Source organism: Aspergillus uvarum, assembly GCF_003184745.1.
Source record: "Aspergillus uvarum CBS 121591 unplaced genomic scaffold BO82scaffold_14, whole genome shotgun sequence".
Lineage (NCBI taxonomy): Eukaryota > Fungi > Ascomycota > Eurotiomycetes > Eurotiales > Aspergillaceae > Aspergillus > Aspergillus uvarum.
This window is the reverse complement of record NW_020291311.1, coordinates 66,022-88,987: the sequence shown is the minus strand read 5'-3', so window position 1 is coordinate 88,987 and position 22,966 is coordinate 66,022. Positions and strand designations below refer to the sequence as shown.

Below are 22,966 nucleotides of genomic sequence, written 5' to 3'. Positions count from 1 at the left end.
CTGTCCAACTCATCATTCACATGAACCCTTCCATTCACCCGTCCCGCTTGCCCGAGCCACTGGAACGAGTTCATTGGTCGCACCGCAAGGAGTGACCGCCTCCAACTCAAATGTCACTCTCAATCGTCTGCCTACAGATAATGCTTACGTTGTGAAAACCTGGCTCAGAAAGAATCATGGCATTATATCATGGGTATCATGGGAGGTTTACTATGTTCCGATGCGCTAACACGGTGGTGGTTGCAGTCCGGTTTGACTGCGTGGAAGCTTCACTGGTCTTACCGCATGTGAATCCACCGTGTCTCTGTACAGCTCGTTTCCTAGGCAGTCAAGGCCGATCTTGCGACACCTCCTCCACAAACTCCATTAAGCTCGGTCGCGACTCACTAGAATCAGATCTCCAACTCTGGTGGCGCGAAGTCGCGGACTTGCCCTTCTCAGCTCGGCCAGACACATCCGCCCCGCGCAAGGGGTAGGTTTGGACGGTCAACTCTTCCCGCGACAGACTGACCTTCATCTTCTTGTTGTTCCCCGAGCTGGAGAGAGCTCGGAGCTCGCCGTGATGCGCGTACGCCGCTTCCCAGCTCAGCACTCCCTTGCCCGCATCGGTACCCTCCGACGACTTCGCCCCTTTATGTGAAATGGTTGTCACAATATCGAGTAGCATGAAGTGGGCGAGAGCGGCTGCTGCTTCATTTTGCAGTCCAATGCGACTGGGGGGCTTGACCTCGGGGTGATGCGGCAGGTTCACCGTGATTTCATAATAGGTGCCCGATGGCGGATAGACGGTGTTGGTCCGGACTTTGACGCAGAAGGAGCTTTCGGGGGTGAGGAGGTTGCCGGTGAACGTAGATTCGAATGGCATCAGGAACTGTTTGACCAGGGTCTCCACTTGGGGCACGGAAGCGTGCACTTTGGGAAGTCTCACGGACGAAAAGGGGGCGGACGTGAAGCCGCAACGAAGTCCGGCCGACTTCAGGACCCCGACGATGTCACCCATGAAGGACTCCAGAGACCGTACGTGCGCGGTGTGCTGAAGGTATGCCATCACCGGACGCAGCAGCTGGTACTCGGGAACATGTCGTCGTTTGGGAGTCAGAGGGGGCGGGGGCTGCGTCCTGCGTCGTAGGTTCTGTCGATGGGCGTAAGCCAGTAGAATGCGGACCGAGTGCGCTACTGCATCCGCAATGGTGTCGTGTTCGTTCGAAAGCATCTCTGTATCCGCCGGTTCGCCCTGGTCGACATCCACCAGATCCAGCAGAACCTCCTGTTCCTCCGAAACGGGAACCTGTATGAGGTTCTGACGAGTCGTCACGCCCTGACTGCCCATTATGCGAGCCTCGCGTACCATCTCATGGAACAGCTCTTCCTCGTAGACCGTGTCGCGCGCCTGTAAAATCCGGCCCTCAATCGAGTCTGCATCCGGTAGAGACCACGAAACCTTCGAACATCCAGTAAATTGCCCCTGCGTCTTAACCCGCACGCGGACCGTCCTGACCTTCTGAGGAATCAATCCCTTGTCCAGCAGCAAACTTCCGTCATCGGCCCGTCGCAACGCCGCCAGGCCTCGGTCGCGGAAAATCGGCGTAGCTATCCAAGATCAGCATGGCTACAGGCCTCCATTTTACGGGGATGCATACCTTCAAGGAACCCGTACTGCACCCCGAGAGCCTGCCTATCGCGCGGCAGACGACAGACCTTCCACCCCTTGTTTTTCACCGCCAGCACTTCATCCCAGTATTTCGTTTCCGACGCGACCTCAGTCTCCAGTCGGGTCGCCGACCGGAGCAGCTTGTTGGCCGCCGCGTTGAAGTTCTGAATCCTCCAGCCCCGCGACACCGTCGTGATGTCCTGCAGCGCGGCCTCCGACTTGGGCGGGGGGTTCACGATCTCGGCGTTCAGCGAGCCCAGCGGCGCCACCTGTTTCAGGTAGGCCGACATCGACAGCTCCGCTTGGCGGGGGGTGTGCTTCGAGAGCAGCAGCGAGACGAAATCGACGGCAAACTGGGCTTCCATGTGCGCCTGCCTACACCTGCCATCAGCACCGTGTCTGTGTGTCGGTCGGGGGTTCGCATCACCTACATGGCGAACTGTGTGATCTCGGCGCGGCGCTTGTACAACTGGTCCATTCGTTCCGTGGTGTCAACCTCGGCGGTCGGCTTCTCGGATTCGTCCTCCTCCGCCCATGGGTCCTTGTTCTTCTCCTCTGCGATCTTGGCCCGGAGGCTCTCTTCGGTGACATCGCGGAAGGATCCGTACTGGGCGTTGATCTGGGCGATTTCCTGGGGGAGGGTGTCCGGCCGCTCGCGCTTCTCAAGAAGCGGGCGCAGGGGGAGGGTGAAGGAGTCGGACATGGTGTCGTACGTCCGTCAGGTGTCCGTCAGGTGGCAGCTCAGGCGAGTTGAGCGGAGTCGGTGCAATTGATCGAGCCGGAGATAGACCATGGCTGTTGTGCACGTGACGGAGCAGCTTGTTCACGCTAGTCCGGGTTGGTCTTAGTGTCCTTCGGTTTATTACTTCCGATAAGGCTTCAAGTGTTGCTCTGATTGAAGTTGCTTGACGTGCGAAACATTTCATCAGGAAGCCAGTGTATGATCCAGTGTGTGGTCACGGACGCTAACTATCCTGCTTCTTTCTGCACATACTCTCATGTTGAAGACAATTGTCCAACATCCTCGTATTGATGAGACAAGTATCGGCATTGATGCCGAGGCTTACTATTCAGGCAGAATCTACCTTCAAGCAGAAAGGCCTTACCAGCTAGTTGCAAAAATGAAGAACTGTCCATTTACTGTTAGCTGATAGAGCTATGTACTCCGCTCGTCTGACCGTATCATTTTAGACTTCTGACATACTAGGTCGTGACAATGGTGCATGGTACGTATTTTACCAATAGTTTTGCAACATTCACCCTTGGATGGAAGCAGTCCGTCTGGCGGTCATCACTTGCTTACTTCATGTTCTCTACTATTCATTCTGATGTGGAATACAAGTATATGGGGAGATTTCTTCCCACATAGCGTGTTGTGAAGAAACATGCGCGACGAATGGCTCACGGTCCGAGAGCTGAAATATATATCTGTCTACAGACTCATATTAACATTGAACCCGAAGGCTTTCTTTGATTGGAAGGTGTATAGATGAGTGCTAATTAAGCGTCTTCGTTATCAAATTACCCTAATGTTTTCCATCCTCTGATGTTGTCATTCTCCACTGGCAAACCAGTTCTTTGAGGTATGATGATGAGTGTCTAGGGTGCCGGCTGGGGACGACGATCGGCCCGCGAGACCCTACTGTCCGGTTCGGGAAGCCATCAGTTCGCTCAGGAATCCGAGCTGGATCAAACAGCAGGAGCTAGCTTGCTCCAATCGGATCCGCCAGATTATGCGCGTGGATCCCATTTGAGGGAGCATCACATGACTTCACGTGCGAGCAACGGCCCTACCCTAGCGGCAGTCACGTGTAGTGTCCCGCACTAGTCTCTTTCTGACGGCGCAGAAGCAGTGACATCAATTGCCGCACATGGCCGCCTTTGGCCTCGCTCCCCCTCTTTCGTCATGCCATGCCAGTGCCTCCAGCTTCACCTCACCAGAGCTGACACGAGCATCAAAGACAGCTGCATCCGCATCTCATCAGGACTAGAAGTCCGTTAGCTTGACTCTTGCGTGTTCTTTTCGTTGTTTCCTCGCACCCTCCTCCACCACCCACCTGCCCATCTCATCCCCATTACATTCTCGGCGGGGCACTACCGGACCTCTCCAGTCCTCAAGTCTGTGACGTACTGTTGCCCACACCCGCTTTTTCTCACCGGCACTTCTCCCCCACCGTCACACAAGTTATCTTACCTTAGGAACGTTCCGCAAACCGCCATTGCCAGCTCTTTCACTCATCCTCCGTCGCCTATCCTCCCCTCACCAAGTACATTGCTCATCCCCCGCGTGGATTGGAGCTACAAACCCTCATAAACTGAACTCGTCGTCATCGACACGATGGCTGCCCCCCAAAATCCCGTGCAACCCCCCAAGAGACGCCGCATCGCGGTCCTGACCTCGGGTGGTGATGCTCCTGGTATGAACGGCGCCGTCCGGGCCGTCGTCCGCATGGCCATCCACTCCGACTGCGAGGCCTACGCCGTCTTCGAAGGTTACGAAGGTCTGGTCAACGGCGGAGACATGATCCGTCAGGTCTACTGGGAAGATGTCCGCGGCTGGCTGTCTCAGGGTGGTACCCTGATCGGCTCGGCTCGCTGCATGACCTTCCGCGAGCGCCCCGGTCGTCTCAAGGCCGCCAAGAACATGGTCCTCCGCGGCATCGACGCCCTGGTCGTCTGCGGTGGTGACGGTAGTTTGACGGGTGCCGATCTCTTCCGCTCCGAGTGGCCGGGTCTGCTGGAGGAGCTGGTTGAGAAGAAGGAATTGACCAAGGAGCAAGTCGAGCCCTACAAGATCTTGAACATCGTCGGTCTGGTTGGATCCATCGACAACGACATGTCCGGCACGGACGCCACCATTGGTTGTTACTCGTCCCTGACCCGTATCTGTGACGCGGTCGACGACGTGTTCGATACTGCCTTCTCCCACCAGAGAGGCTTCGTCATTGAGGTCATGGGACGTCACTGCGGTTGGCTCGCCTTGATGGCTGCCATCAGTACCGGTGCGGACTGGCTCTTCGTGCCTGAAATGCCTCCCAAGGATGGATGGGAGAATGACATGTGCTCCATCATCACTAAGGTAATCAGCAACCCTGGAACTTCCCCTAAAGGACCAGGCTAACATCTTCCAGAACCGAAAGGAACGCGGAAAGCGGAGGACCATCGTCATCGTGGCCGAGGGAGCACAGGACCGACACCTGAACAAGATCTCGAGCTCGAAGATCAAGGACATTCTGACCGAGCGTCTGGGTCTGGATACCCGTGTGACGGTTCTGGGTCACACCCAGCGAGGTGGTGCCGCTTGTGCCTATGACCGCTGGCTGTCGACTCTGCAGGGTGTGGAGGCCGTCCGCGCCGTCCTCGATACCAAGCCCGACTCGCCGTCGCCCGTCATCACCATCCGCGAGAACAAGATCATGCGCACGCCGTTGATGGAGGCCGTGAAGCTCACCAAGACCGTCACCGCACACATCGAGAACAAGGAGTTCGACAAGGCCATGGCTCTGCGCGACTCGGAATTCAAGGAATACCACTTCTCCTACAAGAACACCTCCACCCCCGACCACCCGAAGCTCTTGCTCCCTGAGAACAAGGTAAGATCCCCGTGTTGGTGCTTGGTACGTGTGCTGATTGAAAACAGAGAATGCGCATCGCTATTGTGCACGTTGGTGCCCCCGCTGGTGGTATGAACCAGGCCACCCGCGCCGCCGTCGCCTACTGTCTGACCCGCGGCCACACGCCCCTTGCGATCCACAACGGCTTCCCCGGTCTCTGCCGCCACCACGCCGATACCCCGGTCAGCTCGGTCCGCGAGATCAAGTGGATCGAGTCCGACAGCTGGGTCAACGAGGGAGGATCCGACATCGGAACGAACCGCAGCCTGCCCGGTGAGGACCTGGAGACGACCGCCAAGTGCTTCAAGAAGTTCAAGTTCGACGCGCTGTTCGTCGTCGGTGGATTCGAGGCCTTCACTGCTGTCAGCCAGCTGCGCCAGGCGCGTGAGAAGTTCCCTGCCTTCAAGATCCCCATGACCGTGCTGCCGGCCACGATCTCCAACAACGTGCCCGGTACGGAGTACTCGCTGGGTAGCGACACCTGTCTCAACACGCTGATCGACTTCTGCGACATCATCCGCCAGTCGGCCTCGTCCTCGCGGCGTCGTGTGTTCGTCATCGAGACGCAGGGCGGCAAGTCGGGGTACATTGCCACGACGGCCGGTCTGTCGGTGGGCGCGGCGGCCGTGTACATTCCCGAGGAGGGCATCGACATCAAGACGCTGTCGCGCGACATCGACTTCCTGCGCGAGAGCTTCACCCGCGACAAGGGCGCCAACCGCGCCGGCAAGATCATCCTGCGCAACGAGTGTGCCTCCAACACGTACACCACGCAGGTGATCGCCGACATCCTCAAGGAGGAGGCCAAGGGCCGCTTCGAGTCGCGTGCCGCCGTGCCCGGCCACTTCCAGCAGGGCGGCAAGCCGTCGCCGATGGACCGGATCCGCGCTCTGCGCATGGCCACCAAGTGTATGATCCATCTGGAGAGCTACGCGGGCCAGTCGCCGGAGGAGATCGCCCAGGACGAGATGTCCGCCTCTGTTATTGGTATCAAGGGCTCGCAGGTGCTGTTCTCGGCGATGGGCGGCGAGAACGGGCTGGAGGCGACCGAGACCGACTGGTCGCGCCGTCGGCCCAAGACCGAGTTCTGGCTGGAGCTTCAGGACACGGTCAACATCTTGTCCGGGCGGTCCAGCAAAGAGAACGCGGCCGCCTGGACCTCTTACGCTGCTTAGGATGATTGGGGCTGGCTGAGAGGGCTGTGTTAGGCTGGGTAGAGGCTGGATACCAGCTGGCATGAGGCATGAAGAAAAGATCGATACAATGGGTGTTATGCGATATGGATAATGATTCGTTCATCAATGGACTTGTTGATGTGTTACCGCCCTCTGCGCCTTCCCTGTAGGACCAATCTGGTGTCCACCTAGAGTAAGAACCCCCCTGGCACCTTCCCGTAGGACCAACCTGATGTATACCGAGAGAAAGAACCTCCTTGGCACCTTCCCAACTACACTCACCCTAGGACCCTAGAATAACACGTTCCGGGGAAGAACCCCCGGACCCCCCTTTCTTTCAGCTTCCCAGTGATACTCACCCCAGGACCCTAGAATAACACGTTCCGGGGGAAAACCCCCGGACCCCCCTTCTTTTCAGCTTCCCAGTAACACTTAACCCTAATGTATACCTAGAATAAGGCTTCCCGGGGGAGAACCCCCGGACCCCCCTTCTTTTCAGCTTCCCAGCCACGCTCACATTCAACCTAAACCAGATACTATAGACTAGCCAGCGTTACTCAATCACAGTAGATAGTAAGCAACCATAGAGACAGAGAGAAATATACGTAGTTACACGGAGAGACCCCCCCGTACCCCGCTCTATTCACATCAAGTATAAACCCCAGAGAAGAGAAACAAAGAGAATGTATATTCAGAGAGACCCTGATATAAACAAAATCTAGAAAGCAACGGGGGGAGACCCCCGGAGCCCCCGCTTGTATCAAATTAAGCATTAACTTCCAAAGCTAGATCAAATAACTCTAAAGCATCACCCTAAAGAAAACAGAATACAGAAAGTAACGGGGAGAGACCCCCCGTACCCCCCACCTCAATTAAACCAAGCATAAACCCTTAAAGAAGAGAGATATAAAAGATACCGGGGGAGACACCCGGACTCCCCACCTCTAGGAGAATACCAAGCTCTTAGCTTTCGAAATAAAAAAATCCCGCCCCTTCACCAACCGCACCAACCAAACAAACGGCACCCACCCAAACCACAACTCCCCGGTGCCTCCGGCACTCCCAAGGGGCACAACCATCATCGCCTTCCCCGGCGCAAACCGCTTCCTCTTGCCGCCAGCAGCACCGTTAATCTCCACCACCAGATTATGTGCAACAATACCAGCCTGCTCCCCGGCCCGCTGGGCCAACCTCGTAGGATAGGCGGTGATATCCCCCGCCGCATAGACACTTTCCGTGCCGAGCACGCGCAGCTCCTCGTCGACATTGACCCACCCTTTCTCGTCGAGGACTCCCTCCGGGAGATACGAGTTGTTAGGGAGCACCCCCGTCGTCGGGATGTATACCTCCGTCTCGATCTTCTCCCCGTTATCGAGGGTAACAACCCCCTCCTCGGGGGAGTAACTGACGACTTTCCGGCCGGTGATAACATACACCCCCTTCTGCGCAAGCTGCGTCGCCGCAGACCTGCTCGCGCCCTCTGTTATACCAGGGAGGACCCGCTCCGCAGCAGAAATCAGCGTGATAGACGGTTTGTGCGGCAGGTCAGCGAGTTCCCCCGCCGTCTCGAGGCCGATCGGGCCTGCGCCGCCGATGACGATTCTCTTCGCTTTGCTGATGCTGCTTTGCGCTGTGGCGATTAAGTCCCCTAGGGAGTGGGGGGAAGCGCTGGTGGAAGGAGGAGGGGGCTTGAACGGATACAGCACCGCGTGCCCCCGGCTCTCGGTCGTGGTAGCAATCGAAGACGGCGTGGTGCTCCCCGTCGCGAGGACGAGGTAATCGTATCCATACTCGATCGTCCGCGCAGCAGTACTGTCGGCTTCAGATGAAGGGGCGGACAGCGCAACGCTCACCGTCTTCGCCTTGAAGTCCACACCCGTCGCGGCGCCGTGCACGAACTCGAATTCCTCCCTGGGATACCTCGCAAACCCCGGCTCGATGGGGATGAGGTACTGCTCCGCGCGAAAGGCGGCGGGCTTGGTGAGGATGCGCGGGGCGGCGATCATCCAGAAGAAGTCGCGCGAGGGGTTGACCAGGATGACCTTTGTCTTGTGGCGGGAGGAGGTGGAGGTGTTGTTTTTGAGGAGGGCGTGCGCGATGGGGAGGCCGGCGACGGAGGCGCCGAGGATTAGGACGGTTGGCATTTTTCTTCTGTCGGTTTTGTGGTATTTTGAAGGTGGGGATGGGGGTGGGCTGGGTGGTTGGACCGGGTAGAATGGAGATAGATGGGTTCAGGTACGGGACGGATGCCGGTGGATTTATACCCGTTCCACAGGGCGTTACTCTCTAGAGTGTGCCTGTACACCTGGGGTGTAGACCACCGACTTTGCGTGCTGACGCGCTCGTGTGGGCCCACTTTGCTGCAGATCGCAGACCGACACGACCACTGCCACTGCCACTGTCAGGGTCTACGAGGCATCATTAGTTGTACGTATGTACGTGTACATCAGATTAGTGATAAGCACGACACAGCTTAAAAATTCCCGCCCGGCAGCCGGCGTTGATTATAAAGCATCGCCTACAGACAAAAGTCACGCTGATAAATCATAACAAAAAATTGGACTCCTGCTGCGGGCAATACGAGCAGTCCTTGTAGCTTCCAATGAGCCCAGGAGCATAACCTGGGCCATTCGTTGCCCGACAAGCAACAATACACAGATTCCTACGCAATCCCTAAACCCCCGACAGCCCTTCAAGCTCATCGAGAAGCTGCACCGTCTCCGCCGGACTCGCGATCCACGCCGTGGTCGACGCCAGCCTCGCCTAGTATCTGTCAGCCTATCTATTTTCACAAAGACGCAGACAGAGGCAGACTCACCTTGAAATCATTGGCGCCCGCCGAGAGGAACTGGTCGCCCACGTGCAGCGTGCGCGCGGGCTCGATGCCGCCGAAGTACTTCTGGCACGCCCGCACACCCCAGGACTTGTCGCCGATGTCCACGAATACGTCGTTGCCGCCTGACAAAAATGTTAGCCCTGTCCAACCATAGAGAAAGCAGAAGACTCGGCTGTGCAATGTTTGGTATGAGTGAGCTTTGCTGGGGAGTTGAAAGAAAGGGGGCTCCGGGGGTTCTTCCCCAGAACGTGTTTATTCCAGGACTCAGGATTGAGTGTTACTGGGAAGTTGAAAGAAAAGGGGGGTCCGGGGGTTCTCCCCCGGGAAGCCTTGCCATAAGACTTCGGGCTGAGTGACACAGGGGGAGGGGGAGCTACCGTTGAAAGCGCAGAACGGCAAACGCGAGCCGACCGGCGACCGCTCGACGGTATTCTGCACGACGAGCACGGTCTCCTCGAGCTGCTCGCGGGTGATCTTGCTGCGGTCGAGGGGGTAGACGCCGACGGCGCGGTCCTTGCGGAGCACGGCGACGGGCAGGCTGAGGTTGGCGGCGCAGGCGCGGAGCGAGGACTCGGCGATGTCCAGCAACTCGGTGATGTCGGCCTCCTGCCAAGAGCGCATGTCCTCGAGCACCCACTCGGAGCGGGGCACGTAGACGAGGCGGTGCGGGGAGGCGTGGTCGTAGCGGAAGAGGAAGTTGCTCTCGCCGCCCATGACGACGAGGCCGGCGCGCTGGGCGTCGGTCAGGCTGGTGGAGGCGTGCATGGCATCGAGCAACCCGCGCAGCCGCTCGTAGTACTTGGCGGCCTCGGTGTAGCCGGCGGCGGTGACGATGCCGACCTTGCGGCCGGCCAGGAGGAGGCGGGTGATGCGCGCGATGACCGGGTTGTCGTCGGTCAGGCAGGCGCCGTCGTCGTAGAGCGTCACGTCGCCGTCGAAGGTGACCAGGTCGACGCCGGTGGTGCGGGCCAGGCCGAACAGCTGGGCCGAGTTGAGGATCAGCCGCACGTCGTTGAAGGAGGGCGCCACGAACCGCCGTCGGCTGATGAACCGCTGCCGGTCCTGGTAGTTGAAGGCGTCCTCGAGGAACAGCGGCGTGAAGAACGAGCCCACCGTCGGCACCAGCAGCTTGAGCTTCGACTTGCCGGGCGCCTCCTGCGCCTGGTGTGTGATGTGGTCGCGGATCAGCTTCTCCACATCGCGGAAGATCTCCGCATACCGTTGGTGGGTGTCGGCGGCGACCGCGATCAGGTTCTCGCTGTGCTCCTGGTAGACGGCGGTCGGTTGCGAGTGCAAGACGAATGGTACTGCCAGAAGGCCTTTGATCCACTCGATCAGTTGGTCCCGTCGGTGGGACTTGAGGGCATATTCCACGCGGTAGCGGGTGGTCATGGTGAGTTGGGTTGGGTGAGAGGGACTGTTGAGGGCTGGGGGTCCCCGCTTGAGATGGGGTGCAGGGGCAGTCAATTGGTTACAGGTGATTGTGTCAGTTGGGAGGACAGTTGATGTAATATGTATTGAAGGGTCACGGAAGAGAAGCAAGCAACGATGATGGAGAAGCAAGGAGGCAGACAGACGACGGTAGGACAACAGACGACAGTTGACTAAGTATACAGAAGTTATAACCAACTACCCTCGCTCCTTGTCGGAGATCGCCGCCGCTAACCGTGATTGGACCGGCGGTGAAGTCATCTGACCTCCACTGTTATCTGCAGCACGGGGTCACATGACATGCTGCGTGTGACTAACAGGTCGTTATGAGCACTTGTACTGTAAGTTACCGGTATCATCCCAGGACTAGCAGATGCTGCCTACATCTGGCCATGTAGGGACAGCACCATCCGGAGTAGTATGGTTGACTGCATTAGATCCTGCCTTTTTAATACACACCATCGAATTAAGCAAAGATCTCTCAACTCCTACCAGCCAGCCAAGCCAAGCCAAGTAACAAAGCAAGCCACCAATGCGTCTAGTTTATACATCTAAATCCCCGCAGAAACCAAAATGCAAACCTGAATTATCCTCCACCCTCAACACCAACACCGCAACATGGGTTCTATACATGATGATCCCTCACTTTTCATCCGCCCCGAAGCTCCCTCACCGCTCACCGTAAATTCAATCATGCAATGTTCATTATTCGTTTCAAGTCGTGAAGCGACAGGGGTTTGACCAGATAGTCGTCGATCCCCGCCGCGAAGGCCTGCTGCTGCATCTCGCTCGACGCCACCCCGGTGACCGCCATGATGGCCGTGCGCGGGCGCGAGTTCTCCTCCTCGAATTCCCGCATCTTGCTGGAGGATTCGATACCGTCCATCACGGGCATGGAGATGTCTGGTTCTCAGCCGTTAGTAATTGTCCTGCTAAAGAGCATGGAAAGAGCATGGGAACGGGTGACAGGCATACCCATAAGGATGTAGTCGAAGTGTTTCGTCGACGCTTTGAATTTTTCCAAGGCGATAAGGCCATCCGTGGCAGTCTCATAGCTGCAGCCAATTTTGCGCATGAAGGTGGTCAAGACCTAGAGCTGTTAGCGCATGGACCTAGCACACAACCAAACAGCAGCCTGGTAGAGCTCCCTAGACACACCTTGACATTGATGTCATTGTCGTCGACGATCAGCACGTGAAGCTCATTTTGTCTCGATTTCCGTGACATGTCCGGCGCGAACTCGGACATATTCTCCCGCACCACCGGAGGCGACTCCGATCCCTTGGCCAGAGCGAACGCATCCGACAAGCTGCGTCCGCGCTGAGCACCGGAGAACGGGCCAATGATATAATCCTGCTCCGCCGAAGGGGCTTGTGGGCGAGCTTCGTTGACCCGTTGCAAGGCCTGAATGATCTTCCGCGGACCGATACTGTTCTTCTCTCAGCATGAGACTGTGCCTGGTTACGGGATGATACTTACGGCTGAGGGATGTAGATCACATCGGAACCCTCGATAGTGAGGTCTGGCGGGATGGAAACACCCTGCTCCCCTATGACAATGACTGTGTTGAACTTCAGTCGAGTCCCGCCTTTCTCATGAAGCGCCTTCAGCGCAGACTCCTCGATGACACCAATGTCGCCGGATGCTTTGTCGACCGAGTCGGCAAATGACAGCATCCATCCCGGTTGACTCAACAGGACATTGCTCAACGCGCTTCGAAGAGCCAATTTGCGCTTGGCCTCCGGTCGCAGAAGCCCGGCCGGGGCTTGTCTCAAGTCTGCATAGGCATTCAATCCGACCAGAGAGACCCGCGTAATCGAGCTAGGAATAGGTTCAGCCGGCGCGAAAGTCTCCGCCACGAAGTCCAAAGGCACATAAACGTCGAACTGCGTTCCAACGCCGACAGTGCTTTTGACTTCCACTTCTCCCCCCAGATAAGTCACCACCTGATTCACCACACTCAAGCCCAATCCCACCCCTTCGGTCAAAATATTCTCCTGTGCAAACGGGGTGAACAGCTGATGCTCCAGAAATTCAGGCGAGATTCCGCTTCCAGTATCCTTCACAGAAAAGTGCGCCAAGACCTTCTTGGATCCTGCATCTCGATGCACCTTCTTCGCCAAGGAGATCTCGATATATCCCGACCGAGTGAATTTGAAAGCATTGCCCAAGATGTTCATGACAATCCGGCGCCAGCCACCTGATAATGACTGGATGTTCCACGAGCCGAGATCCTCGATCTGAATGATGACAGACAGATCATTCGGGTGGTTAGTCTTGGCAGCTCCACTCGTCATAGACGTGCCGGTCTGCAGATACCGACCCGCAATCTTGGAAGCATTGATGAGAGAGCGATGGCCGACATACAAAGAGTCAGCCACGTCCTCGATGAGTATGTCCAGATCGAAATCGGTCTTCAAGTTGTCGAGAGCACTTCCATTGGCTCCCTTCTTGTGCGCAAGGGTCAGGTTGTTGATCTTGGTGAAGTCAAGCCTTGAAGAAATCAGTCGAGTGGTAGAAGGTCATGTAGCTGAACTTACAGGTGGTTCACAGTATCCAGTAAGGTCAGACCGCAAGTCTCAATCATGGTAACCATGTCCTGCTGAGCGGACTCAAGCCCCGTCGACTGCAGAAGCTCCGTGCTTGTAAGCATGCCGTGCAATGGCGACCGCAATTCATGGCTGACCGAGGAGAGCAGATCCGATTTGGATTTCTCGGTCGCCGTCCAGTCAAGTTGACAGTACTTGCAGATCACAGAGTCACCAAATACTTTCAAGAAGTGAAGATCGTCCTGGTCGAACAATCGCTCATCGTCACAGGTCCATATCAGGGACCCAGCGAGCCAGCGCGATTTGTTCCAGTTCCATAAAGGCATAAAGATGAAGGACCGCGCTTCGGGATATGTTTGTGCCAGCCGAGTCTCGACCGACTGACGCAACGTAACGTCGCTCTCCTTCCGGGATTGACTGTTGCGTCGATTTAGCAGATTCGGCGGTGAAAGGGTGGTTGACTGTGGAGGGTTGAAAATCTCCCCGTAAGGGCAAGCATTGAAAAGATCATGGAACAAGCCCTCGGTCAATGCTGGTCGAAGCGAGCTGGCGGTACTCTCGCTCACCCGGTCGGATGTGGCAAGGCCCAGAGTCTCGCATGACCGTTCGGCCCATTGTCCATGAGAGGAGAGACTTGGCGAGCGACTGGACATCCCCAAGTCACTATCTCTAGAGAGCATGTCCCAATCACCTACGCTAGCAGTCGAGCTACTGTGTCCAGGTTAGGTAGCTAGTTTACGAATTGAGGACTTTACGCCTTACCTGCGGGAGTTAGTCCGGGATGCATCTACAAAGATGACCCCATCCAACTCCATGCTTTCTTGTAGCAGAGCACTGGCCCGACTGAACAGCTGTGAGGTTTTCTCCGAGGTGGCGGTGTATTCCGGGACAATCACCAGCTTGTTCGTGTCGTCCGACCTTTTTCTAGGAGTCTGCGACTGTTCCCAGGGCGAGGCTGCCTTGGGAGTACTTGAGGGTCGACGCTGAAAGAAGGACGAATCTGGAGCACTGTCCCGCTGTCTACCCGATGAAGGCGAGACTTCCCGAGTAGCCGTGGACGAGACGGACAGACGAGCAATATCTGGCACGTCCAGAGATTGAAGAGAAATCCTGTTTGATGCGATGCTCTTCCGCCGGCTGCTCCAATCGGTGTTTTGTGCATTGGCCTGGCCCTGGGAAAATGCCGTAAGCCCCGCAAGCATACGGTCGGCCTGGAGGTGGCGACGCGCAGTCCGGACGTTTTCCAGGTGGTTTGCTACCGAATCAGAAATCTCACGCAGACCCGCCAATTCCGACTCGCCAAAAGACGGCCGCGCCTGAGTATCTACAGCACCATATGTACCAATGACCTCTCCGGATGAGCTGCATACCGGAACCTCCGCATAGAACCTGGCACGGGGGTGCTGTTGGACGAAAGCGTGTAGTTTGATGTCGGTCTGCACGGACATGTCCTGAATAATGTTGTATGCGTCCTTGGACGGATGATGGGAACGAGATTTTTCTTCCTCGTCAAAACGTAAACCCAGTGTCGTGAGTCCCAGAGCCGACACCTCATTGTCCCTGATAACCGATAACCCCGCTTCCGCGATGATATGCGTCTGCCCGTTTTCGAATGACGCCACAAACGCACCTTTGCAGCTCAGGTGGAATACACCGAGCCGAGAAAGAGCGGTCAGTGTTGGGTCTGGAGGGGGACAAGGCTTCGATAGACCTTCTGGCTCGTCGGCTGGCGACGGTGTCGACAGCGGCTGCGGCGGGCCATCCGTGCGGTCTATAGCCTGGAAGCTGAATACCCTGCGCAAGAGTCCAACGGGTTAGCCGATTGTCCAGTGTAGTATGATAGATAAGAGCCAAAGGCCGGCTGGGGCCGTCAGATAGCAGCAAAAAGAGATCATACTTGGTCTGATCTGGAGCCATCGCGGGCAGAGCTAAAACGCCGCTATTCGCAATAGCTGAAGGCCAGAGTCTTTATGGCATCGCAAGTGAGGATACGAGCTCATCCGATGACCCCGGTGGGAAAAAGGATGGTGAGGAAGAATGACAGGGCACAGCGAAGAGGTTAAGCTATATCGTTGAGTGTGCAAGGGTTGAGATTGCCGCGCAGCTTTGAAGGTCAAATAAAGTTGAGAAATTGGCCACCGTCGGAGCTGAACAGGAAAGCCCCCCAGCCAAGTGGGCTTAGAAGTGGAGTCGGTGCGGAAATGGGTCTAGGCCGTCCAGCGTCTCCGCTCATAGGGTCGCAGCTTGGGTAAGGGGATCATCGACGGCCCCAAATAACTCGGTGCGTTGGCTTCCTACCTGGTCGATTCCCGGGAACGACCGTTGATGATCCACGGTTCAACCATGACGACTCTGGGCGCATGATCCGGCCGAAAAGCTTCCTGTGGGGGAGAATTTCGGCTCCGAAGGATCCCCTGCGAGGCGTGGCGAGGCGGCAGGATAAGGATAAGAATATCTTTCAATCGGAGGAACCTAGCGAGATGCTTGAGAGGAATTCTTTCCCGAGGAAGCGGGTTCGGGGAGGGGGACCTTTGCTGGGGCATCGTGGAGATTGCGCGAGAGAGTAGGTTGTGGTGGGATCGATAGATGGATGGACGGATGTAACTGTGTTCACGAGAAGCATGATACCAGGAAAAAAGAAACTTAGCGAGAACTCCACAATGGTTTTTATTTTCAACCCTCCGTAGAGTTGTGCACGATGTGATGTGGCCGGAAAAGGCAAAGACGGAAGAAAACTGGAGGAGAAAAGAAAAGTGGGAAGAATAATAGACAAAGGCGATCGTCTACGATCGTCGTTGTTGGGGCACTTTTCGCCCGCAGCTCGCGGCTTCCATCCCGATTCCCGCCCGTGCCGGCCTGGCCTGGCCTGGTTGCCTTCATTCTTCTCAGTGTTCGTGCCTGATCTTGCCGCTTTCAACCCTCCCTGCCTGAGGCAGCAGTTATTGATTATCTACTCATGATTATGTTATCATTCATGGTGATGATTCACGATTTGAAATCAATCGTGATGGTAAATACTCGCAGGCATTGGAATATGGTAACAGAACGTATATCTAAGGTTCTAGATCCTAACTAGCAGCTCACCACCGCAGCGAACTACTAGTGGCAAAGTACCTTTTACCCATCAGGGCTAGACCAACACCTAACTATAGAGATGGGCAGTACTCCGTATCTAGAAGCTCTTTACTCCGTAGACCGTTGCGACAGGTTCGGAAAGTGAGCTATCATCGTGCTGATGAGACAGCTGCACATGTGGGAAAGAAGGAGAAAAAGTTGGCAGACCAGTAATCCATCCCACATATCGATCGGTAGTATCTGATTCCTTCCCCAGGGATGGAGGAACTGTCCTCCGGCACGGATGGGAACCTGAAACCCACCACACCAACACCGCCCGGTTCACCCGTACCCGCGATTGATGTATCATCGCCGGGTACCAGCGCTAGGGCCGATCTACCGGCTCAAATCAAGGAAATGGTTCGAATCCATTGCAATGCATCGAGCTCGGTGTCAGTCTGTATCCAGTCCTGGCTACCAAGGCCCAGGGGTGATCCTGTATTAGTCCACCTATCGAGCATGCCATTCGTCCAGATCTCCAACCGCTCATCAGCCAAATGAGCCATTCCAAATCATGAGTACCGAAGGGTCAACTAGTTTCGTCTATTTTGTCTTCCGCCGATATGTTCTGTACCCGTAGCAGTACACTTCTAGGTAGGCCCCAGCGCAGTGTGCCTGGCCTTGCATGTCCCAGCCGCAGAAGGATAGTGTTCAATTATGCGCCAGGCACGGTTTCAAAACGCCATCGGGTCTATATCTGCATTGATAGAAAAAAAGGCTTCCAGATCCATCGTGGAGAAATCAAAGTCCCAGCCCATGTCGGATTGGGTGAAATCGAGAAGATCATCTCCGCTGCCTACGCTACCGCTGGGTATGCGTATGCCGTCCTGTAACAAGTTTCCTTGGAGATCAGACAGCATGGGGAGGGTCCCTACTACCGCCGGGTCCCCGGGTGCAGTCACTGGCATGAGGCTCTGCCCTTGGTGGGACGCGGAAGTCGGATGGCGCTGGGGGTGGAAGGGCGGTGTGTGTTCATAATCATACATCTGACTTTTGGTCGTCTCCGGTGCTACCCACTCATACGAGGGGTGGATTTTTCGCAGGACAGTCTGAATGGCGGTAATGGAACTCTTGATCGGGTCTCCAGGCCGCATCATTGACATCCCCTGCACGGCAGCATGTATCCAAGGTAGATGTGTGGGTGCAAGATTCTCACCGTGCATAAGGTCGTACAAGAGCGCAAACGATGAGCTGCCTAGGAAGTAGCCATGATACCGCAACTCCTACAACATTCAGCCTTGTCCATGCTCAAATGGGAATTTAAAGAACGACATACTCTAACAAGTTCATTGCACGCGAATGCTTCGCATAGGTGATGAATGGTCCTGCATGCAGCGCTGAGGGCTTGGTTGCAGGCTTCGTTGAGCCATGAGGGAATATCAGTGGTTCGTTTCGTACTAGCAACGGATGATGATCGTTTCATATCCTGATGCCACCGTCCACGGAATATCAGAAATGGTCGAAATGTGAGGAGGATTGTGTGGTAATACACTGTGTCGATCAGCAACTCAGTCAAAGATCCTGGTCCCGCGTATCCTACAAGTGGTCGCAATGATCTGTCGCACCCCCAAGCTCCCTGGCTGGGCACACTTGTCTAGCCCAAAGCCCAGCGCCTGTCTCATCAAGCCGTCGAAGCCGCGGAGCTCATCAATGATGGATCTGGCGATTTTCCACATTTGCAGCAAGGACTCATGGCGACGGCCGTACATCTCGGACGCTGATCGAGCAATGATCTTACCAAGGCTGACGAGGACCTGCAGGAAAGAGTCCTCGGGAGGGGCGATACTGACATCCTTCAATGAAAGCGTGCAAGGTCGTCCAAGATGGAAGCAGGTCCAGCTTAAGTCAAATCAGTGGTGCGCAACGACACAGTACATAGTAGACGTTGGAGTCTTACACTTCGTAGAAGTAGAGAGCCCAGAATGTGGCACGTCGTTTTTCGGTGCTGTCGGCGGCATCTTCCCTCTCGCCTGGGGCTTCTTTGTGCAACCCGGCTGAGATAGCCTTTCGTGCGGCTGTGCCCATGAGCAGGAATGTTGAATTGGGCCTGCCTTGCTCGCTTTGATAATGGGCGTGCTAAGAAGAGAGGTCAGCGTCGTCGACTCGCAACAGTCTGGTCGAACACTTATCATGATGAGTGCCAGTTGAATGATTTGTAAATTCACAACATCGTCAAGTGAATGCATGGATAGCTTGACACGATCGTATAGCGTATCACCCCAGCTGTGATACTGGGTGGCTAGTGCTCCAATTGCCATCGCTACGAGCAGTATTGACTGGGTGATTTTATCGAGACGAACATCCGGCCCTTGGCCATACAACTGATCCAGTTGATAATAGAACTCTTCCTTGGGCCACAACGGGGCCAGGTTGTACAAGGTGGCCAAGAAACGTTCGAGAAAGCATTTGGCTAGCTCATAGGGCAAGAAAAGCAGCTGAGAATCCAGGCCCGCGACGGTCTTGTTGGCATCGTGGGAATCTGTGGGCGTACCGAAGAAGACGCGACGAAAGCTGAACATGTCCAGGCCAGCTCCGGCCTCTTCGACTTCACCCTGGGGCCGATCAACCTCGGCCGACTGACTGTTTGCCACCAGACCCCTGTAAACCTCGTGCATGAGGGCAAAGTGCGAGGTGGAGCCATAATACAGTTGGACCTTGCATGAGGGCGATGTCATGTGTGTGGCTGAGACGCTGTTGTTGAAGGTTAAACTGACGGATGGGTTCCGCCGGCGGGCTTGTGCTTGTTGGTGGTGTGATGGACCGGGAGACCACTGCCGCGCAGCACTACCCTCATCGGGCCGGGAGATGGCTCCATTAGACCCAAGCCTATCAGTCTCGAGTCTCTCCTGGTATTGATATCTCTTTTTTCGCTGGCGGATTACATCACGATAGACGCACGGGGTTCCCCGCAACTGGCAGGTTTTGCAGGGGTCGACTCCGTTGCATTTGATCTTCCGCTTCCTGCACTCTTGACACGCCTTGGCGATCCGCCAACCCGTAGATTGAGCTGGGGACTCGGCGTCAGCCATTTGCACTGGGCAATTTGGCTGGTTGATTCGGTTATGTCTCGGATCTGATGATTGATCTTGGAGATGGAAGGATCATCATGATGCGTCATTCATTGGGAGGCAGTTTGGAGGATCGGATATAGATCACGTGAATTTATCCGGTATTCCGGGCCAGATCCGTGCTAGGCTGAGAGACGGATTCGACCAACCAATTTCTACACATTGACTACCATCGCTTCTTTCGATGTGTGTGTGAGAGGGAAGTTAGCTCGATTCTATCCATCGTTTTGAGCTGCAATGGCAATGATGTCTGCCACGTTTCGAAGGACATCGCCTAAAGAAAAAGAGATAACGAGGGTTGGCTGCCGAGGAAATCTATGTTCAGGTCCATGCCCAAGTTGAAAAGGATTGAGCATGTCGCTGGTGCGTTCACATATGATCTAGTTACATGGATTTTAGGCTATTTCTCTCCATCGAACGACGCTGACTTTAGTAAACCTCACCAGACCTGTCAAGTAATATTGCCAGTGTTTGTCTTCAAACTCGGGGTCGAGCAAAGGCATAGCAAAAGCATGGCGAGGGAAGGAGAACTTAAAGCATCGCATTTCCTGTACAACAGAAATGCTGATCAAAGGGGAAATCTCAACGATCTGGACTGTGCTAGCTTCATTTTCCCCAGCTGGAGGAAATCTGGCCAACGCCACGGCGGAGCGACTGGATGGTATCGCGGAGAGTTTCTTGGCAACGCCACTGGGCTCAAAAGATAACTCCCCTCTCCCTTTGTCCAAGGGAAGGGGGCAAGATCAGACAGCGTTTGAGCCATTGTCAGTGGCGAGAATCTCGGATATTCCGACTAGTCTCAAGTAGTCGTAGTCGTCGTCGTCGTTGGCTTCAATATTTTCCGCTGGTTGGGATATGTCACGCTGCCAAGATTCAACACCAACTCTCCGGGTGTATCTGTCATCGATTCCTCTTTGACTCGTCCATGGCGACATTCCATGCACAAAACGACGTGCACCGGCAGATCTGCACCTTGATCTCCTCCGTGAAAATACCGTATGCCTCGGCTAGTTCACCCAAGGAGACTGCAGAGACTTTCCGATCATGTATCAAACCTTTCGCCAAGGGACCGTTCCCACGGACAAAGGACTCCTGTCAGGTCTTGGCCAGTCCGGGGTTGCGGGGTGGGGCAAAACGCGGGGAAAGCTGCCATCTGCTCTTTCTTGTCGTCTTCCTCTTCGCCTAACTGTCTGTGCTGAACTGATGCGAACTTTGATTCCCCCCCCCCCCCGGCTCATTGATTGGTTCTCAAGGGGTGGCTCTAATCTCTCCAGCCGTGATGACCGGGGGGGAAGTCACAGTTGAAAAGTCCCTGGACACGTGGAACGGCCCTTCACTGGATGGGCGAGAGAGAGACTTCTTGGGTCCTCGTAAAGAGATGCTTGGCGAAAAGCCATGATAAGACCCGCTCATACTAGCCGATGCCCGTCATGACCATGACGCGGACATCGCGACCATGTTTGATCGTGTCAAGGTGCGAATTGCAAAGTCTGGACCGCTTGTTGATATTGCCGTTGGAATTGCCGTTGACAAGAAGCGAGCAGGCGAAGAAGAGCTATAAAGCTGTGGGCTGGGACAGTTGGTCGTGGTTGCAGTGGTGCAGGATCTCCGCACGTTCCTCCAGCCTCCCCTCCATCTTCCTCTTCCTCTTCCTCTTCCTCTTCTTCCTCAATCACATGCTCCAGAACCCCGTGACTTGAACGATGCAAAACGATACAATGGCCTCCGAGAAAGGCATCTCGCATCACCAAGAAGACGTCTTCACTCAAGATGCCTCCAAAGCCGCTGGTCAAGGCCTCGCAGCCACTGACCAGTATGGCCGGGCATTGATTGAATTCGATCCAACCGCAGAGCGCCGCCTGCGCCGCAAGATTGACCTGTTCATCCTCCCCACTGTCTCGCTCATCTACCTGTTCTGTTTCATCGACCGAGCCAACATTGGTAAGCATTACACCAAAACAGTTTGAAATGCGCGTGCCTCTAACCGCTCTGGCCGATAGGAAATGCCAAATTGGCCGGTCTCGAGAAAGACCTCGGCTTCACCGGCTACGACTACAACGTCGTCCTCTCCGTCTTCTACGTCTCCTATATCCTCTTCGAGATCCCCTCCAACATCGCCTGCAAGTTGATTGGCCCGGGTTGGTTCCTCCCCGCGGTGACCGTCGCCTTTGGCATCTGTTCGCTGGGCACAGCGTTCGTCCAGAACAAGCAGAGCGCCGCCGGGGTGCGCTTCCTCCTCGGAATCTTTGAAGCAGGCATGCTGCCGGGCATCGCCTACTACCTCTCGCGCTGGTACCGGCGCAGGGAGCTGGCCTTCTATCTGTCGCTGTACATCGTGATGGCCCCGCTGGCGGGAGCGTTCGGCGGGCTGCTGGCCTCGGCGATCCTCAAGATCGACCACTTCGGCAGCCTGCACACGTGGCGCATGATCTTCGCCATCGAAGGCATCATCACGATCGGCTTGGGGCTGCTCGCCTTCGTGACGCTGACGGACCGGCCCGAGACCGCACGCTGGCTCACGCAGGAACAGAAAGATCTCGCCATCGCGCGGATCAAGTCCGAGCGCGTCGCGACCACCGAGGTGCTCGACAAGATGGACAAGGCCAAGATGATGCGGGGGATCTTCAGCCCGGCGACCCTGACCACGGCGTTCATCTTCCTGCTCAACAACGTCACCGTCCAAGGCTTGGCCTTCTTCGCCCCGACCATCGTGCGCACCATCTACCCGACCAGCAGCGTCGTCTCGCAGCAGCTGCACACGGTGCCGCCGTACATCGTGGGCGCCTTCTTCACGGTGCTCTTCCCCTTCCTAAGCTGGCGCTTCGACCGGCGCCTGCCCTTCTTCGTCCTCGCCCCGCCGCTCACCATCACCGGCTACATCATGTTCCTGGCCAGCGCCAACCCGCAGGTCCGCTACGGCGCCACCTTCCTCATCGCCGCCGGCGCCTTCAGCTTCGGCGCCCTCTGCAACGCCCACGTCTCGAACAACGTCGTCTCCGACACCGCCCGCTCCGCCGCCATCGGCACTAACGTCATGTTCGGCAACGTCGGTGGCCTCGTCTCCACCTGGTCCTTCCTCCCCTCCGACGCCCCGAACTACCACATCGGCAACGGCCTCAACCTGGCCACCGCCTCCATGACCCTGATCCTGGGCGCCTTGATGTGGATGTGGATGCGCTGGGACAACCGCCGCCGCGAGCAGGTCGATATCGATCGCGCGCTGGCTGACCTCTCGCAGGAACAGATCCAGGATCTGGACTGGCGCAATCCCGCCTTCAAGTGGAAGATGTAAACGTCTCTCTGGGAGTGTTGTTCGGAGCTGGCTGGGTGGCTCATGGGTGTTCCGGTTGGGTGTATGGGTGTTTCGGAGCGCAAGCGTTTGTGGCGGTTATATATGTATGTAAGTTTATTCTTGAGTATCGAATTATTTGCCATTGAGAGTCGAAGACCATTATAGCGTATATATATATGGTCATAATATGAAAATTTCAAATCTATGCCTTTTCTATCGGCGTTGTGCGTGTAACG

At 55.9% G+C, this 22,966-nt stretch overlaps 9 protein-coding genes across 9 annotated transcripts; 3 read left to right on the top strand and 6 right to left on the bottom strand.

Annotated features, from left to right (window-relative positions):
* Window positions 1–160: 160 nt before the first annotated feature.
* Window positions 161–2,384, bottom strand: BO82DRAFT_352511 (mediator of RNA polymerase II transcription subunit 17). Its single transcript, XM_025634706.1, has 3 exons — window positions 2,083–2,384; window positions 1,641–2,026; window positions 161–1,590 (listed from the first exon to the last, which is right to left on the bottom strand). The coding sequence occupies exons 1-3, from the start codon at window positions 2,352–2,354 to the stop codon at window positions 329–331; spliced, it is 1,920 nt and encodes a 639-aa protein (XP_025493965.1). The 5' UTR covers window positions 2,355–2,384; the 3' UTR covers window positions 161–328.
* Window positions 2,385–3,574: 1,190 nt separating this feature from the next.
* Window positions 3,575–6,586, top strand: BO82DRAFT_352510 (ATP-dependent 6-phosphofructokinase). Its single transcript, XM_025634705.1, has 3 exons — window positions 3,575–4,730; window positions 4,783–5,244; window positions 5,292–6,586. The coding sequence occupies exons 1-3, from the start codon at window positions 3,990–3,992 to the stop codon at window positions 6,438–6,440; spliced, it is 2,352 nt and encodes a 783-aa protein (XP_025493964.1). The 5' UTR covers window positions 3,575–3,989; the 3' UTR covers window positions 6,441–6,586.
* Window positions 6,587–6,928: 342 nt separating this feature from the next.
* BO82DRAFT_33859 (uncharacterized protein) lies at window positions 6,929–7,298 on the bottom strand. Its single transcript, XM_025633438.1, has one exon. The coding sequence runs from the start codon at window positions 7,211–7,213 to the stop codon at window positions 6,998–7,000; it is 216 nt and encodes a 71-aa protein (XP_025493963.1). The 5' UTR covers window positions 7,214–7,298; the 3' UTR covers window positions 6,929–6,997.
* Window positions 7,260–8,829, bottom strand: BO82DRAFT_352509 (NAD(P)/FAD-dependent oxidoreductase). The gene has a single exon (XM_025634704.1). It carries the CDS (start codon window positions 8,582–8,584, stop codon window positions 7,385–7,387), a length of 1,200 nt encoding a protein of 399 aa, XP_025493962.1. The 5' UTR covers window positions 8,585–8,829; the 3' UTR covers window positions 7,260–7,384.
* Window positions 8,830–8,928: 99 nt separating this feature from the next.
* Window positions 8,929–10,668, bottom strand: isn1 (IMP 5'-nucleotidase ISN1; the record flags this gene model as incomplete). Its single annotated transcript, XM_025633122.1, has 3 exons — window positions 8,929–9,203; window positions 9,259–9,398; window positions 9,654–10,668. The coding sequence occupies 3 exons, from the start codon at window positions 10,666–10,668 to the stop codon at window positions 9,114–9,116; spliced, it is 1,245 nt and encodes a 414-aa protein (XP_025493961.1). The 3' UTR covers window positions 8,929–9,113.
* A 365-nt stretch (window positions 10,669–11,033) lies between these two features.
* BO82DRAFT_33854 (uncharacterized protein) lies at window positions 11,034–15,443 on the bottom strand. Its single transcript, XM_025633437.1, has 7 exons — window positions 15,154–15,443; window positions 14,019–15,050; window positions 13,248–13,967; window positions 12,187–13,200; window positions 11,866–12,136; window positions 11,683–11,797; window positions 11,034–11,610 (listed from the first exon to the last, which is right to left on the bottom strand). The coding sequence occupies exons 1-7, from the start codon at window positions 15,171–15,173 to the stop codon at window positions 11,399–11,401; spliced, it is 3,384 nt and encodes a 1,127-aa protein (XP_025493960.1). The 5' UTR covers window positions 15,174–15,443; the 3' UTR covers window positions 11,034–11,398.
* Window positions 15,444–17,044: 1,601 nt separating this feature from the next.
* On the bottom strand, window positions 17,045–19,399 carry BO82DRAFT_362993 (Zn(II)2Cys6 transcription factor; the record flags this gene model as incomplete). The annotated part of the gene is made up of 5 exons (XM_025636877.1): window positions 17,045–17,593; window positions 17,647–17,861; window positions 17,911–18,209; window positions 18,268–18,446; window positions 18,494–19,399. 5 exons carry the CDS (start codon window positions 19,397–19,399, stop codon window positions 17,045–17,047), a joined length of 2,148 nt encoding a protein of 715 aa, XP_025493959.1.
* Window positions 19,400–19,945: 546 nt separating this feature from the next.
* On the top strand, window positions 19,946–20,766 carry BO82DRAFT_33802 (uncharacterized protein). Its single transcript, XM_025633415.1, has one exon. The coding sequence runs from the start codon at window positions 20,097–20,099 to the stop codon at window positions 20,622–20,624; it is 528 nt and encodes a 175-aa protein (XP_025493958.1). The 5' UTR covers window positions 19,946–20,096; the 3' UTR covers window positions 20,625–20,766.
* BO82DRAFT_305725 (putative MFS transporter) lies at window positions 20,655–22,887 on the top strand. Its single transcript, XM_025632231.1, has 2 exons — window positions 20,655–21,379; window positions 21,439–22,887. The coding sequence occupies exons 1-2, from the start codon at window positions 21,142–21,144 to the stop codon at window positions 22,728–22,730; spliced, it is 1,530 nt and encodes a 509-aa protein (XP_025493957.1). The 5' UTR covers window positions 20,655–21,141; the 3' UTR covers window positions 22,731–22,887.
* Window positions 22,888–22,966: the final 79 nt, after the last annotated feature.

Coding starts and splice junctions, on each gene's coding strand:
- BO82DRAFT_33859 (XM_025633438.1), bottom strand. CDS start 7,213: ATGCTTAATTTGATACAAGCGGGGGCTCCGGGGGTCTCCCCCCGTTGC.
- BO82DRAFT_33802 (XM_025633415.1), top strand. CDS start 20,097: ATGGTATCGCGGAGAGTTTCTTGGCAACGCCACTGGGCTCAAAAGATA.
- BO82DRAFT_352509 (XM_025634704.1), bottom strand. CDS start 8,584: ATGCCAACCGTCCTAATCCTCGGCGCCTCCGTCGCCGGCCTCCCCATC.
- BO82DRAFT_352511 (XM_025634706.1), bottom strand. CDS start 2,354: ATGTCCGACTCCTTCACCCTCCCCCTGCGCCCGCTTCTTGAGAAGCGC. Junction 2,027..2,082: donor GAGATCACACAGTTCGCCAT/GTAGGTGATGCG, acceptor TGGCAGGTGTAG/GCAGGCGCACATGGAAGCCC. Junction 1,591..1,640: donor GCAGTACGGGTTCCTTGAAG/GTATGCATCCCC, acceptor GATCTTGGATAG/CTACGCCGATTTTCCGCGAC.
- BO82DRAFT_352510 (XM_025634705.1), top strand. CDS start 3,990: ATGGCTGCCCCCCAAAATCCCGTGCAACCCCCCAAGAGACGCCGCATC. Junction 4,731..4,782: donor TGTGCTCCATCATCACTAAG/GTAATCAGCAAC, acceptor AACATCTTCCAG/AACCGAAAGGAACGCGGAAA. Junction 5,245..5,291: donor TCTTGCTCCCTGAGAACAAG/GTAAGATCCCCG, acceptor GATTGAAAACAG/AGAATGCGCATCGCTATTGT.
- BO82DRAFT_305725 (XM_025632231.1), top strand. CDS start 21,142: ATGCAAAACGATACAATGGCCTCCGAGAAAGGCATCTCGCATCACCAA. Junction 21,380..21,438: donor CATCGACCGAGCCAACATTG/GTAAGCATTACA, acceptor TCTGGCCGATAG/GAAATGCCAAATTGGCCGGT.
- BO82DRAFT_33854 (XM_025633437.1), bottom strand. CDS start 15,173: ATGGCTCCAGATCAGACCAA. Junction 15,051..15,153: donor ATGGCTCCAGATCAGACCAA/GTATGATCTCTT, acceptor ACTCTTGCGCAG/GGTATTCAGCTTCCAGGCTA. Junction 12,137..12,186: donor GTGATCTACATCCCTCAGCC/GTAAGTATCATC, acceptor AGAGAAGAACAG/TATCGGTCCGCGGAAGATCA.